The 16,146-nt window shown below is 48.9% G+C and overlaps 1 protein-coding gene across 1 annotated transcript in view; it reads left to right on the forward strand.

The window, feature by feature from the left end:
- FLG (filaggrin) overlaps window positions 1-16,146 on the forward strand; it is an 81,127-nt gene that overhangs the window by 63,397 nt on the left and 1,584 nt on the right. Inside the window, exon 4 of the mRNA XM_036273234.1 lies at window positions 5,410-16,044. Within this exon, the coding sequence (XP_036129127.1) occupies window positions 5,410-16,044 (10,635 nt within the window). The remainder of the gene's footprint in view (window positions 1-5,409; window positions 16,045-16,146) is intronic.

Genomic DNA, 16,146 nt, shown 5'->3' on the forward strand with positions numbered 1-16,146 from the left:
TTTTGTTCTATCAGTTGCTGAGAGAGGTGTGTATACTCACTTTGATTATAGATTTGTCTAGTTCTCCTTATAATTCCATCATTTTTGTTTTATCTCTTTTGAGGCTATTATTAGGTGCATATCAACTAAGATTTTTTTATATCTTCCTGATAAATTGACCTTTGATTGGTATGAAATATTCTTCTAGTAATTCTTTTTGCCTTAAAGCCTTCTCTACAAATATTAATATAACAACAGCATTATTTTAATGTTTAATACTATTTTTTCTATCCTCTTACTTTCAACCCTTGTTGTATATGTGTCTATTGTCAGCAGCATTCTTTTAAAAAAAATCTAGTCTGACAATATTTTTTAAATTAGAGTATTTAGTCTATTTATATTAACTGTTATCGCTGTACTATCAGATTTAAATCTACCATATTACTACTTGGTTTCTATCATCGTACCTGTTTTACATTTCTTTTTTTTCTCTTGACATTTTTAATTAATTAAATATTTGTTTAATTAATATTAGGTTATTAATTATGTATTTCCTTACTCTTATTTTTATGCTTACCCTAGAGAGAACTACATCTGTCCTTGACATACTGAGTATATTTTAAAAATACCTTAACCAAACTCAAACATACAAGTATCCTACATTACTTGAACTCCATTTAAACCCTCCAGCCTTATCTGATATTGCTGTGTATCTTAATTCTATCAATCCTAAATCCTGAAAGACACGATGATAATAATGATGATGGTGATGATAATGATGCCTAAGTGTTCAATATTTGTTAAATAAGTTAAAACATAATTAAATGAGCATAGAGCTCAAGGGAAAGGACATGACTGGAGGTGTCAATTTAAAAGTCACCAGGAGATGATATCTGAAATCGAGGTATTCAATGACACTGACTAGGAAAGGTAAGAAGAGAGGAAGAGAAGGAGGTGTAGGAGGAAGAGAGGGGGAGAGGAGGAGAAGGGGTTTCAAGAACATAGCCATGGGGATTTTCAACCTTTTGAAATTGAGCAGAAAATGACAGAATAGTGAAGAATACTAGGAAGAATAGCAACATGTAAAAAGAATGTCAGGAGAATGTGGTGTCATGAGACCCAAGAAACAAACAGATTCCATGCAGAAAGGAATGGCTATGTTATACTACCAAGAAGATGAGTAAGATGAGGAGGAGAAAATGTCCACTGTATTCAGCAACTTAGAGAACATTGGTTATCTTGTGATAATCAGTTTTAATAAAATTTTAAAGACAGAAAAATTAGAGAGCTGGGCAAAAAATGGTGGGTGGTAAACATTTTAAGAGCTAAAACACAGAATACTCTTTACAAGTACTGTGATTTATGTTAAAATTATATGTAATCTACTCCTTTATTTTACACTTTACCTTGCATTTTCTATGCCTGCTATTTTTTTTTCCTGTCCTCTATAATGGTTTAGAAGTTATAAATTATATTCTGTTAGTGATTACCCATTAACTTATCAAAATACATTTTTCACTAGGTTAAAAATTAATCAATACCTATTTACTCTAAACAATCCAACGTCCATAAATGCTTTAGCTCTCATTACTAGTCATGTGTTTCACATTAGTACTTCCTACAGTATTTTACCTATGTCTAGTTTTAGAACTCCTAAAGTAGTCTTTAAAATGTTTTTATACAACAAATGTTCATTTAGATTTATTAACATGCTTACTAATTTTTTTGGTCACCAATGAGATGAATTAAACATTCCTTACATGCACTATTATACTTACATTACACTATTTTTTAACAAAAAAAGGTTATATTTCTGATATTCATAGAATATGGATTACTCAGTTACTGGTGTTAGACAAATGCCTTAGCCATATGAAAAAAAGTTAAGGTTGGATCTTTATCTCATGTCTTATGCCAAAATGAGTCATTAAATATAGAGCCATAAAAACACTGAAAGAGCCCTGTCCAGTTTGGCTCAGAATTTAGAGTGTCAGCCTGCAGTCCAGAGAGACCTAGGTTCGGTTCCCACTAAGGGCACATACCTCGGTTGCAGTTTGTCCCCAGCCCTGGTTGGGGTTGTGTGGGTGGCAGCCAGTCAATGTGTCTCTCTCACATTGATGTTTCTCTCTCTCTCTTCCTCCTTCTTTCCCTCTCACTCTATCTGAAGATGAATGCAACAATGTCCTCAGGTGAGAATTAAAAAAAAATCTTAAGAACACTGGAATAAAATTTAGATGATTATTTCTATAAACTTGGCTTTTACAAAGCATTTTGGAGCCTGATAGCAAAGCTGGAAACCATAAAGAAAAAAAAAAATGTGACTATAAAAAAATCTATACCTTCTCAGCAAAACAATAGTATAAACAAAGTAAAAAGACAATAGTAACTTTCACTTTCAGCTATGAAAAACTAGCTTCAATCACATCTACTCTTCCACTGAAAACAAGAAAGACTGAATGATTTTTTTTATTAATCTATTTGGAGGCACCAAATAGAAAACCAAGACTTGCAGGTCTACTATACAGTTGGCCCTCGTTTATTGCGGTAAATCAGTTCCAGACTCTACCACGATAAATTAATTTCCACGAAGTAGGATGCTTTATTTACTGTACACTCATCCCTTGCCACTTCGTGCTTTGACTTTTGCGGCTTCACTCTATCGCGGTTTAAGTAGCGATGGAAAACCGTGATAAAGTGAAGCTGCGAAAGTTGAAGTGCGAAGTGGCGAGAGACGACTGTGCGGGATAAAAGTTTAAAGCCCTGAATGTGCCTCTAGTCATATCATTTTCCTCCTCATAGTATTTGCTGATTCATAAGGCTGAAAGACTGAGCAACCAAGCAGAGCACAGTTGATAAAGGTCAGAGGCATTAAGCAGTCTATCATACTCTCAGGGTTAAGGAGATAAAATTGAAGTTCATGGCCTGCCAAGGCCTATTAAATAATCATGCCACATTTTCTGAAGAAAACCCAAAGGGCTAACTCCTATGAGTAAGGCAGAAATAGACCAGACCTTACAGAGACTACAGCCTACCTACTATCATCTGCCCGACTGTCTGCCAGAAGCAAATTAAATCCTCTCTGGAAGAAGACAGCACCATCCAGAGCTATTTTGATTTTTCATAAACAATTACATTGCACTACTACACTTTCTTTTTTTTAAAATTAATTAATTTATTTTTGTTACAGATGTTTCTCCTTTTTCCCCCACTGATTCCCCCACTACTACGCTTTTCTTTAAGTGGCAAAATAAAAGCCTGTCAACAAAAAAGTTTTTATACTGTTGGAAGAGTTATTGAAGTCATCCTATCCAATTAAAATTACTGCAACCATCATGAATTGTTAGGGGCTGGGCGGGGGGAGCAAGCAAATTGAGTTCATTCAGTCTCAATAATTTGGCTTTCAGAAAATGATCTGTCAACAAATTGATCACTTATCAAATTTGCTTGTAGAGATCTGATTTTCAGCAAATTGGTATGAGTAAACTTTTTTTGCATTTGACCAGTGGGCCTTTCTACTATCCTGCAATAAGCAATAGCCAGATCAGCAAGAACGATGATCTTATCTGAAGTACACTATGGTCTATGACACTATCTAAATCTTGCTATGAATGAGTTCATGACAAAAAAACTGGCAGTCAAATTCTGTGTTGATTTTCACTATGTACATGGTAAAGAGAAGTCTTCATGGCCAACTTCCATTTTAAAGATGCACTACTTTGGAGATGTATGTTTAAAACATGAAAATTAATAATAATAATTGAGCCCTGGCCGGTTTGGCTCAGCGGTTAGAGCATCAGCCTGTGGTCCCGAGAGACCCGGGTTCGGTTCCCGCTAAGGGCGTGTACCTTGGTTGTGGTTTGTCCCCGGCCCTGGTCGGTCGTGCGGGTGGCAGCCACTCGATGTGTCCCTTTCACATCGATGTTTCTCTCTCTCTCTCTTCCTCTCTCTCCCTCCCACTCTACCTGAACAAAAAATGTCCTCAGGTGAGGATAAAAAAAAAAAAAAGGAAAAAATAATAATAATTGATATGACCTAGAAAAACAATACAAGAAAAGTACATTTTTATTTCTTCTTTCTAGGTTCACCTATATTTTCAAAAGATGACTTCTCTTTTGGAAAACATCACTGCCATCATTGACTTATTCCAACAATATTCAAAAAAAGACAAAGAAACTGACACACTGAGTAAAGAAGAGCTGAAGGAACTTCTGGAAATGGAGTTTTACCCAATCCTGAAGGTAAAGACATTTGCCAGGATAAACAAGTATAGCACTTAGGGATGCATTAATAATCTCACAAAGGATTATTGTGAATTTTTATGAACTCTGTCTTCGGGAATAAAAATGGACTTAATCTTATTTCAAAACAGATATAAACTTGATCCCCCATTCACATATTTCTATCCACTATACAAACATGTGGGGTGCACATGCACACATACACCCTCTATAAAGGATAATAATATGAATATTTATGACAAAGAAACAAATATCAATTAGCTAGTCATTCATAATATTCTTCCTATATCATGAATATTAAGACAGTATGTTTAAAGGATAATGCAATTATGGGCATTATAATACATTGATATTTGAAGTTAGAAAAAAAGGAACTTGGCCATCAAATCTTGCCATGTCGGCACATGCATTTAAGATTTCATTCATTTACTCTATTACCATTGACTTTTATCTGAACAACAATAAGCTAAACTATATTATGGAGAAAACACCAGATTTGGTTCTAATTTAAGTACCAGAAATTCACATTCCCTAAGTTGACTTTAAATTATTTAATTGACCATTTAAGGCTGCCTAACAGACGCTCCCTTTCTGTACCCTTCTATACAGAATCCAGATGACCCAGAAACTGCTGATGTCTTCATGGATTTCCTTGACATAGACCACAACCAGCAAATAGACTTTGGAGAATTTTTTCTGATGGTATTCAAGGTGGCTAAAGCATACTATAAGTCTAAAAAGAGACAGAATGTCCAAGCATCAGGACAAAAGCAGAAAAAAAAGGCACACCAAAAGAAACATGTAGAACATGATATAAAAGAGAAAGAAAAAGAGGAAGAAGATAGAAAAAGAAAATTCAGACATTCAGAGAGTGATGGAAGAGGAAAAAGAGCAAGATCCAAGAGCCCAAGAAGGCAAGGAGAAAAAAGACATGGGACAAGTACTGAAAGAAAAACTAAAAAAGGTGGTACATCTCCTTGTACACACAGACACACAGATGGGAAAAACAATCATGAAACAACGAGAAAAGAGAAAAGCAGGTCAAGCACTCTTGAATTACAAGGAGGAAGACAAATTCCAAGGGTAAGCCCAATTAGAAAAAATGAAAGCACACACTATACAACTGATAATGAAAATATAGGAAAAAGCTACACACATGAAACATCATCATCCAAATTGACACCCAACACAGATCAGCAACCGAGTAGTAGTCAGGACACCTCATCCCATGGACACTCAGGATCCCGTTCAAGTGGAAGACTAGAATCCCAGCACCAGCAGTCACCAGACAGGTCCAGACACTCGCGCACTGAACATGGACAATCGTCTTCCAGATCCAGAGGCACCACTCATCGGGAGCCCAGTAGTAGTCAGGCCAGTGACAGCGAAGGACAGGGTGAAGATTCAGGTAGACAAACTGCCTCCACTCATGGGAGGACTGCGTCCAGTACTCAGCACCACCATGGTTCTACTCATGAGCAGTCTGGAGACAGTGCTAGAAACTCTGCCACCCACCGAGGGCAGACAGGCCACCACAGTCACACTGAGCATGCCCAGGGACACTCCAACTCTGGTGAACGAAGAAGACAAGGACTGAGTGATGGGTACTCCGGAGACAGCTCCAGACAATCGGGGTCTCCTCAAGCAGAGACATCCTCTCGAGGACACAACACCTCATCCCATGGACACTCAGGATCCCGTTCAAGTGGAAGACTAGAATCCCGGCACCAGCAGTCACCAGACAGGTCCAGACACTCGCGCACTGAACATGGACAATCGTCTTCCAGATCCAGAGGCACCACTCATCGGGAGCCCAGTAGTAGTCAGGCCAGTGACAGCGAAGGACAGGGTGAAGATTCAGGTAGACAAACTGCCTCCACTCATGGGAGGACTGCGTCCAGTACTCAGCACCACCATGGTTCTACTCATGAGCAGTCTGGAGACAGTGCTAGAAACTCTGCCACCCACCGAGGGCAGACAGGCCACCACAGTCACACTGAGCATGCCCAGGGACACTCCAACTCTGGTGAACGAAGAAGACAAGGACTGAGTGATGGGTACTCCGGAGACAGCTCCAGACAATCGGGGTCTCCTCAAGCAGAGACATCCTCTCGAGGACACAACACCTCATCCCATGGACACTCAGGATCCCGTTCAAGTGGAAGACTAGAATCCCGGCACCAGCAGTCACCAGACAGGTCCAGACACTCGCGCACTGAACATGGACAATCGTCTTCCAGATCCAGAGGCACCACTCATCGGGAGCCCAGTAGTAGTCAGGCCAGTGACAGCGAAGGACAGGGTGAAGATTCAGGTAGACAAACTGCCTCCACTCATGGGAGGACTGCGTCCAGTACTCAGCACCACCATGGTTCTACTCATGAGCAGTCTGGAGACAGTGCTAGAAACTCTGCCACCCACCGAGGGCAGACAGGCCACCACAGTCACACTGAGCATGCCCAGGGACACTCCAACTCTGGTGAACGAAGAAGACAAGGACTGAGTGATGGGTACTCCGGAGACAGCTCCAGACAATCGGGGTCTCCTCAAGCAGAGACATCCTCTCGAGGACACAACACCTCATCCCATGGACACTCAGGATCCCGTTCAAGTGGAAGACTAGAATCCCGGCACCAGCAGTCACCAGACAGGTCCAGACACTCGCGCACTGAACATGGACAATCGTCTTCCAGATCCAGAGGCACCACTCATCGGGAGCCCAGTAGTAGTCAGGCCAGTGACAGCGAAGGACAGGGTGAAGATTCAGGTAGACAAACTGCCTCCACTCATGGGAGGACTGCGTCCAGTACTCAGCACCACCATGGTTCTACTCATGAGCAGTCTGGAGACAGTGCTAGAAACTCTGCCACCCACCGAGGGCAGACAGGCCACCACAGTCACACTGAGCATGCCCAGGGACACTCCAACTCTGGTGAACGAAGAAGACAAGGACTGAGTGATGGGTACTCCGGAGACAGCTCCAGACAATCGGGGTCTCCTCAAGCAGAGACATCCTCTCGAGGACACAACACCTCATCCCATGGACACTCAGGATCCCGTTCAAGTGGAAGACTAGAATCCCGGCACCAGCAGTCACCAGACAGGTCCAGACACTCGCGCACTGAACATGGACAATCGTCTTCCAGATCCAGAGGCACCACTCATCGGGAGCCCAGTAGTAGTCAGGCCAGTGACAGCGAAGGACAGGGTGAAGATTCAGGTAGACAAACTGCCTCCACTCATGGGAGGACTGCGTCCAGTACTCAGCACCACCATGGTTCTACTCATGAGCAGTCTGGAGACAGTGCTAGAAACTCTGCCACCCACCGAGGGCAGACAGGCCACCACAGTCACACTGAGCATGCCCAGGGACACTCCAACTCTGGTGAACGAAGAAGACAAGGACTGAGTGATGGGTACTCCGGAGACAGCTCCAGACAATCGGGGTCTCCTCAAGCAGAGACATCCTCTCGAGGACACAACACCTCATCCCATGGACACTCAGGATCCCGTTCAAGTGGAAGACTAGAATCCCGGCACCAGCAGTCACCAGACAGGTCCAGACACTCGCGCACTGAACATGGACAATCGTCTTCCAGATCCAGAGGCACCACTCACCGGGAGCCCAGTAGTAGTCAGGCCAGTGACAGCGAAGGACAGGGTGAAGATTCAGGTAGACAAACTGCCTCCACTCATGGGAGGACTGCGTCCAGTACTCAGCACCACCATGGTTCTACTCATGAGCAGTCTGGAGACAGTGCTAGAAACTCTGCCACCCACCGAGGGCAGACAGGCCACCACAGTCACACTGAGCATGCCCAGGGACACTCCAACTCTGGTGAACGAAGAAGACAAGGACTGAGTGATGGGTACTCCGGAGACAGCTCCAGACAATCGGGGTCTCCTCAAGCAGAGACATCCTCTCGAGGACACAACACCTCATCCCATGGACACTCAGGATCCCGTTCAAGTGGAAGACTAGAATCCCGGCACCAGCAGTCACCAGACAGGTCCAGACACTCGCGCACTGAACATGGACAATCGTCTTCCAGATCCAGAGGCACCACTCATCGGGAGCCCAGTAGTAGTCAGGCCAGTGACAGCGAAGGACAGGGTGAAGATTCAGGTAGACAAACTGCCTCCACTCATGGGAGGACTGCGTCCAGTACTCAGCACCACCATGGTTCTACTCATGAGCAGTCCGGAGACAGTGCTAGAAACTCTGCCACCCACCGAGGGCAGACAGGCCACCACAGTCACACTGAGCATGCCCAGGGACACTCCAACTCTGGTGAACGAAGAAGACAAGGACTGAGTGATGGGTACTCCGGAGACAGCTCCAGACAATCGGGGTCTCCTCAAGCAGAGACATCCTCTCGAGGACACAACACCTCATCCCATGGACACTCAGGATCCCGTTCAAGTGGAAGACTAGAATCCCGGCACCAGCAGTCACCAGACAGGTCCAGACACTCGCGCACTGAACATGGACAATCGTCTTCCAGATCCAGAGGCACCACTCATCGGGAGCCCAGTAGTAGTCAGGCCAGTGACAGCGAAGGACAGGGTGAAGATTCAGGTAGACAAACTGCCTCCACTCATGGGAGGACTGCGTCCAGTACTCAGCACCACCATGGTTCTACTCATGAGCAGTCTGGAGACAGTGCTAGAAACTCTGCCACCCACCGAGGGCAGACAGGCCACCACAGTCACACTGAGCATGCCCAGGGACACTCCAACTCTGGTGAACGAAGAAGACAAGGACTGAGTGATGGGTACTCCGGAGACAGCTCCAGACAATCGGGGTCTCCTCAAGCAGAGACATCCTCTCGAGGACACAACACCTCATCCCATGGACACTCAGGATCCCGTTCAAGTGGAAGACTAGAATCCCGGCACCAGCAGTCACCAGACAGGTCCAGACACTCGCGCACTGAACATGGACAATCGTCTTCCAGATCCAGAGGCACCACTCATCGGGAGCCCAGTAGTAGTCAGGCCAGTGACAGCGAAGGACAGGGTGAAGATTCAGGTAGACAAACTGCCTCCACTCATGGGAGGACTGCGTCCAGTACTCAGCACCACCATGGTTCTACTCATGAGCAGTCTGGAGACAGTGCTAGAAACTCTGCCACCCACCGAGGGCAGACAGGCCACCACAGTCACACTGAGCATGCCCAGGGACACTCCAACTCTGGTGAACGAAGAAGACAAGGACTGAGTGATGGGTACTCCAGAGACAGCTCCAGACAATCGGGGTCTCCTCAAGCAGAGACATCCTCTCGAGGACACAACACCTCATCCCATGGACACTCAGGATCCCGTTCAAGTGGAAGACTAGAATCCCGGCACCAGCAGTCACCAGACAGGTCCAGACACTCGCGCACTGAACATGGACAATCGTCTTCCAGATCCAGAGGCACCACTCATCGGGAGCCCAGTAGTAGTCAGGCCAGTGACAGCGAAGGACAGGGTGAAGATTCAGGTAGACAAACTGCCTCCACTCATGGGAGGACTGCGTCCAGTACTCAGCACCACCATGGTTCTACTCATGAGCAGTCTGGAGACAGTGCTAGAAACTCTGCCACCCACCGAGGGCAGACAGGCCACCACAGTCACACTGAGCATGCCCAGGGACACTCCAACTCTGGTGAACGAAGAAGACAAGGACTGAGTGATGGGTACTCCGGAGACAGCTCCAGACAATCGGGGTCTCCTCAAGCAGAGACATCCTCTCGAAGACACAACACCTCATCCCATGGACACTCAGGATCCCGTTCAAGTGGAAGACTAGAATCCCGGCACCAGCAGTCACCAGACAGGTCCAGACACTCGCGCACTGAACATGGACAATCGTCTTCCAGATCCAGAGGCACCACTCACCGGGAGCCCAGTAGTAGTCAGGCCAGTGACAGCGAAGGACAGGGTGAAGATTCAGGTAGACAAACTGCCTCCACTCATGGGAGGACTGCGTCCAGTACTCAGCACCACCATGGTTCTACTCATGAGCAGTCTGGACACAGTGCTAGAAACTCTGCCACCCACCGAGGGCAGACAGGCCACCACAGTCACACTGAGCATGCCCAGGGACACTCCAACTCTGGTGAACGAAGAAGACAAGGACTGAGTGATGGGTACTCCGGAGACAGCTCCAGACAATCGGGGTCTCCTCAAGCAGAGACATCCTCTCGAGGACACAACACCTCATCCCATGGACACTCAGGATCCCGTTCAAGTGGAAGACTAGAATCCCGGCACCAGCAGTCACCAGACAGGTCCAGACACTCGCGCACTGAACATGGACAATCGTCTTCCAGATCCAGAGGCACCACTCATCGGGAGCCCAGTAGTAGTCAGGCCAGTGACAGCGAAGGACAGGGTGAAGATTCAGGTAGACAAACTGCCTCCACTCATGGGAGGACTGCGTCCAGTACTCAGCACCACCATGGTTCTACTCATGAGCAGTCTGGAGACAGTGCTAGAAACTCTGCCACCCACCGAGGGCAGACAGGCCACCACAGTCACACTGAGCATGCCCAGGGACACTCCAACTCTGGTGAACGAAGAAGACAAGGACTGAGTGATGGGTACTCCGGAGACAGCTCCAGACCATCGGGGTCTCCTCAAGCAGAGACATCCTCTCGAGGACACAACACCTCATCCCATGGACACTCAGGATCCCGTTCAAGTGGAAGACTAGAATCCCGGCACCAGCAGTCACCAGACAGGTCCAGACACTCGCGCACTGAACATGGACAATCGTCTTCCAGATCCAGAGGCACCACTCATCGGGAGCCCAGTAGTAGTCAGGCCAGTGACAGCGAAGGACAGCGTGAAGATTCAGGTAGACAAACTGCCTCCACTCATGGGAGGACTGCGTCCAGTACTCAGCACCACCATGGTTCTACTCATGAGCAGTCTGGAGACAGTGCTAGAAACTCTGCCACCCACCGAGGGCAGACAGGCCACCACAGTCACACTGAGCATGCCCAGGGACACTCCAACTCTGGTGAACGAAGAAGACAAGGACTGAGTGATGGGTACTCCGGAGACAGCTCCAGACAATCGGGGTCTCCTCAAGCAGAGACATCCTCTCGAGGACACAACACCTCATCCCATGGACACTCAGGATCCCGTTCAAGTGGAAGACTAGAATCCCGGCACCAGCAGTCACCAGACAGGTCCAGACACTCGCGCACTGAACATGGACAATCGTCTTCCAGATCCAGAGGCACCACTCATCGGGAGCCCAGTAGTAGTCAGGCCAGTGACAGCGAAGGACAGGGTGAAGATTCAGGTAGACAAACTGCCTCCACTCATGGGAGGACTGCGTCCAGTACTCAGCACCACCATGGTTCTACTCATGAGCAGTCTGGAGACAGTGCTAGAAACTCTGCCACCCACCGAGGGCAGACAGGCCACCACAGTCACACTGAGCATGCCCAGGGACACTCCAACTCTGGTGAACGAAGAAGACAAGGACTGAGTGATGGGTACTCCGGAGACAGCTCCAGACAATCGGGGTCTCCTCAAGCAGAGACATCCTCTCGAGGACACAACACCTCATCCCATGGACACTCAGGATCCCGTTCAAGTGGAAGACTAGAATCCCGGCACCAGCAGTCACCAGACAGGTCCAGACACTCGCGCACTGAACATGGACAATCGTCTTCCAGATCCAGAGGCACCACTCATCGGGAGCCCAGTAGTAGTCAGGCCAGTGACAGCGAAGGACAGGGTGAAGATTCAGGTAGACAAACTGCCTCCACTCATGGGAGGACTGCGTCCAGTACTCAGCACCACCATGGTTCTACTCATGAGCAGTCTGGAGACAGTGCTAGAAACTCTGCCACCCACCGAGGGCAGACAGGCCACCACAGTCACACTGAGCATGCCCAGGGACACTCCAACTCTGGTGAACGAAGAAGACAAGGACTGAGTGATGGGTACTCCGGAGACAGCTCCAGACCATCGGGGTCTCCTCAAGCAGAGACATCCTCTCGAGGACACAACACCTCATCCCATGGACACTCAGGATCCCGTTCAAGTGGAAGACTAGAATCCCGGCACCAGCAGTCACCAGACAGGTCCAGACACTCGCGCACTGAACATGGACAATCGTCTTCCAGATCCAGAGGCACCACTCATCGGGAGCCCAGTAGTAGTCAGGCCAGTGACAGCGAAGGACAGCGTGAAGATTCAGGTAGACAAACTGCCTCCACTCATGGGAGGACTGCGTCCAGTACTCAGCACCACCATGGTTCTACTCATGAGCAGTCCGGAGACAGTGCTAGAAACTCTGCCACCCACCGAGGGCAGACAGGCCACCACAGTCACACTGAGCATGCCCAGGGACACTCCAACTCTGGTGAACGAAGAAGACAAGGACTGAGTGATGGGTACTCCGGAGACAGCTCCAGACAATCGGGGTCTCCTCAAGCAGAGACATCCTCTCGAGGACACAACACCTCATCCCATGGACACTCAGGATCCCGTTCAAGTGGAAGACTAGAATCCCGGCACCAGCAGTCACCAGACAGGTCCAGACACTCGCGCACTGAACATGGACAATCGTCTTCCAGATCCAGAGGCACCACTCATCGGGAGCCCAGTAGTAGTCAGGCCAGTGACAGCGAAGGACAGGGTGAAGATTCAGGTAGACAAACTGCCTCCACTCATGGGAGGACTGCGTCCAGTACTCAGCACCACCATGGTTCTACTCATGAGCAGTCTGGAGACAGTGCTAGAAACTCTGCCACCCACCGAGGGCAGACAGGCCACCACAGTCACACTGAGCATGCCCAGGGACACTCCAACTCTGGTGAACGAAGAAGACAAGGACTGAGTGATGGGTACTCCGGAGACAGCTCCAGACCATCGGGGTCTCCTCAAGCAGAGACATCCTCTCGAGGACACAACACCTCATCCCATGGACACTCAGGATCCCGTTCAAGTGGAAGACTAGAATCCCGGCACCAGCAGTCACCAGACAGGTCCAGACACTCGCGCACTGAACATGGACAATCGTCTTCCAGATCCAGAGGCACCACTCATCGGGAGCCCAGTAGTAGTCAGGCCAGTGACAGCGAAGGACAGCGTGAAGATTCAGGTAGACAAACTGCCTCCACTCATGGGAGGACTGCGTCCAGTACTCAGCACCACCATGGTTCTACTCATGAGCAGTCTGGAGACAGTGCTAGAAACTCTGCCACCCACCGAGGGCAGACAGGCCACCACAGTCACACTGAGCATGCCCAGGGACACTCCAACTCTGGTGAACGAAGAAGACAAGGACTGAGTGATGGGTACTCCGGAGACAGCTCCAGACCATCGGGGTCTCCTCAAGCAGAGACATCCTCTCGAGGACACAACACCTCATCCCATGGACACTCAGGATCCCGTTCAAGTGGAAGACTAGAATCCCGGCACCAGCAGTCACCAGACAGGTCCAGACACTCGCGCACTGAACATGGACAATCGTCTTCCAGATCCAGAGGCACCACTCATCGGGAGCCCAGTAGTAGTCAGGCCAGTGACAGCGAAGGACAGGGTGAAGATTCAGGTAGACAAACTGCCTCCACTCATGGGAGGACTGCGTCCAGTACTCAGCACCACCATGGTTCTACTCATGAGCAGTCTGGAGACAGTGCTAGAAACTCTGCCACCCACCGAGGGCAGACAGGCCACCACAGTCACACTGAGCATGCCCAGGGACACTCCAACTCTGGTGAACGAAGAAGACAAGGAGTGAGTGATGGGTACTCCGGAGACAGCTCCAGACAATCGGGGTCTCCTCAAGCAGAGACATCCTCTCGAGGACACAACACCTCATCCCATGGACACTCAGGATCCCGTTCAAGTGGAAGACTAGAATCCCGGCACCAGCAGTCACCAGACAGGTCCAGACACTCGCGCACTGAACATGGACAATCGTCTTCCAGATCCAGAGGCACCACTCACCGGGAGCCCAGTAGTAGTCAGGCCAGTGACAGCGAAGGACAGGGTGAAGATTCAGGTAGACAAACTGCCTCCACTCATGGGAGGACTGCGTCCAGTACTCAGCACCACCATGGTTCTACTCATGAGCAGTCTGGACACAGTGCTAGAAACTCTGCCACCCACCGAGGGCAGACAGGCCACCACAGTCACACTGAGCATGCCCAGGGACACTCCAACTCTGGTGAACGAAGAAGACAAGGACTGAGTGATGGGTACTCCGGAGACAGCTCCAGACCATCGGGGTCTCCTCAAGCAGAGACATCCTCTCGAGGACACAACACCTCATCCCATGGACACTCAGGATCCCGTTCAAGTGGAAGACTAGAATCCCGGCACCAGCAGTCACCAGACAGGTCCAGACACTCGCGCACTGAACATGGACAATCGTCTTCCAGATCCAGAGGCACCACTCATCGGGAGCCCAGTAGTAGTCAGGCCAGTGACAGCGAAGGACAGGGTGAAGATTCAGGTAGACAAACTGCCTCCACTCATGGGAGGACTGCGTCCAGTACTCAGCACCACCATGGTTCTACTCATGAGCAGTCTGGAGACAGTGCTAGAAACTCTGCCACCCACCGAGGGCAGACAGGCCACCACAGTCACACTGAGCATGCCCAGGGACACTCCAACTCTGGTGAACGAAGAAGACAAGGACTGAGTGATGGGTACTCCGGAGACAGCTCCAGACCATCGGGGTCTCCTCAAGCAGAGACATCCTCTCGAGGACACAACACCTCATCCCATGGACACTCAGGATCCCGTTCAAGTGGAAGACTAGAATCCCGGCACCAGCAGTCACCAGACAGGTCCAGACACTCGCGCACTGAACATGGACAATCGTCTTCCAGATCCAGAGGCACCACTCATCGGGAGCCCAGTAGTAGTCAGGCCAGTGACAGCGAAGGACAGGGTGAAGATTCAGGTAGACAAACTGCCTCCACTCATGGGAGGACTGCGTCCAGTACTCAGCACCACCATGGTTCTACTCATGAGCAGTCTGGAGACAGTGCTAGAAACTCTGCCACCCACCGAGGGCAGACAGGCCACCACAGTCACACTGAGCATGCCCAGGGACACTCCAACTCTGGTGAACGAAGAAGACAAGGACTGAGTGATGGGTACTCCGGAGACAGCTCCAGACCATCGGGGTCTCCTCAAGCAGAGACATCCTCTCGAGGACACAACACCTCATCCCATGGACACTCAGGATCCCGTTCAAGTGGAAGACTAGAATCCCGGCACCAGCAGTCACCAGACAGGTCCAGACACTCGCGCACTGAACATGGACAATCGTCTTCCAGATCCAGAGGCACCACTCATCGGGAGCCCAGTAGTAGTCAGGCCAGTGACAGCGAAGGACAGCGTGAAGATTCAGGTAGACAAACTGCCTCCACTCATGGGAGGACTGCGTCCAGTACTCAGCACCACCATGGTTCTACTCATGAGCAGTCTGGAGACAGTGCTAGAAACTCTGCCACCCACCGAGGGCAGACAGGCCACCACAGTCACACTGAGCATGCCCAGGGACACTCCAACTCTGGTGAACGAAGAAGACAAGGAGTGAGTGATGGGTACTCCGGAGACAGCTCCAGACCATCGGGGTCTCCTCAAGCAGAGACATCCTCTCGAGGACACAACACCTCATCCCATGGACACTCAGGATCCCGTTCAAGTGGAAGACTAGAATCCCGGCACCAGCAGTCACCAGACAGGTCCAGACACTCGCGCACTGAACATGGACAATCGTCTTCCAGATCCAGAGGCACCACTCATCGGGAGCCCAGTAGTAGTCAGGCCAGTGACAGCGAAGGACAGCGTGAAGATTCAGGTAGACAAACTGCCTCCACTCATGGGAGGACTGCGTCCAGTACTCAGCACCACCATGGTTCTACTCATGAGCAGTCCTGGAGACAGTGCTAGAAACTCTGCC

The sequence above is a fragment of the Molossus molossus genome, unplaced genomic scaffold, assembly GCF_014108415.1.
Source record: "Molossus molossus isolate mMolMol1 unplaced genomic scaffold, mMolMol1.p scaffold_m16_p_20, whole genome shotgun sequence".
In the NCBI taxonomy this organism is placed as follows: domain Eukaryota; kingdom Metazoa; phylum Chordata; class Mammalia; order Chiroptera; family Molossidae; genus Molossus; species Molossus molossus.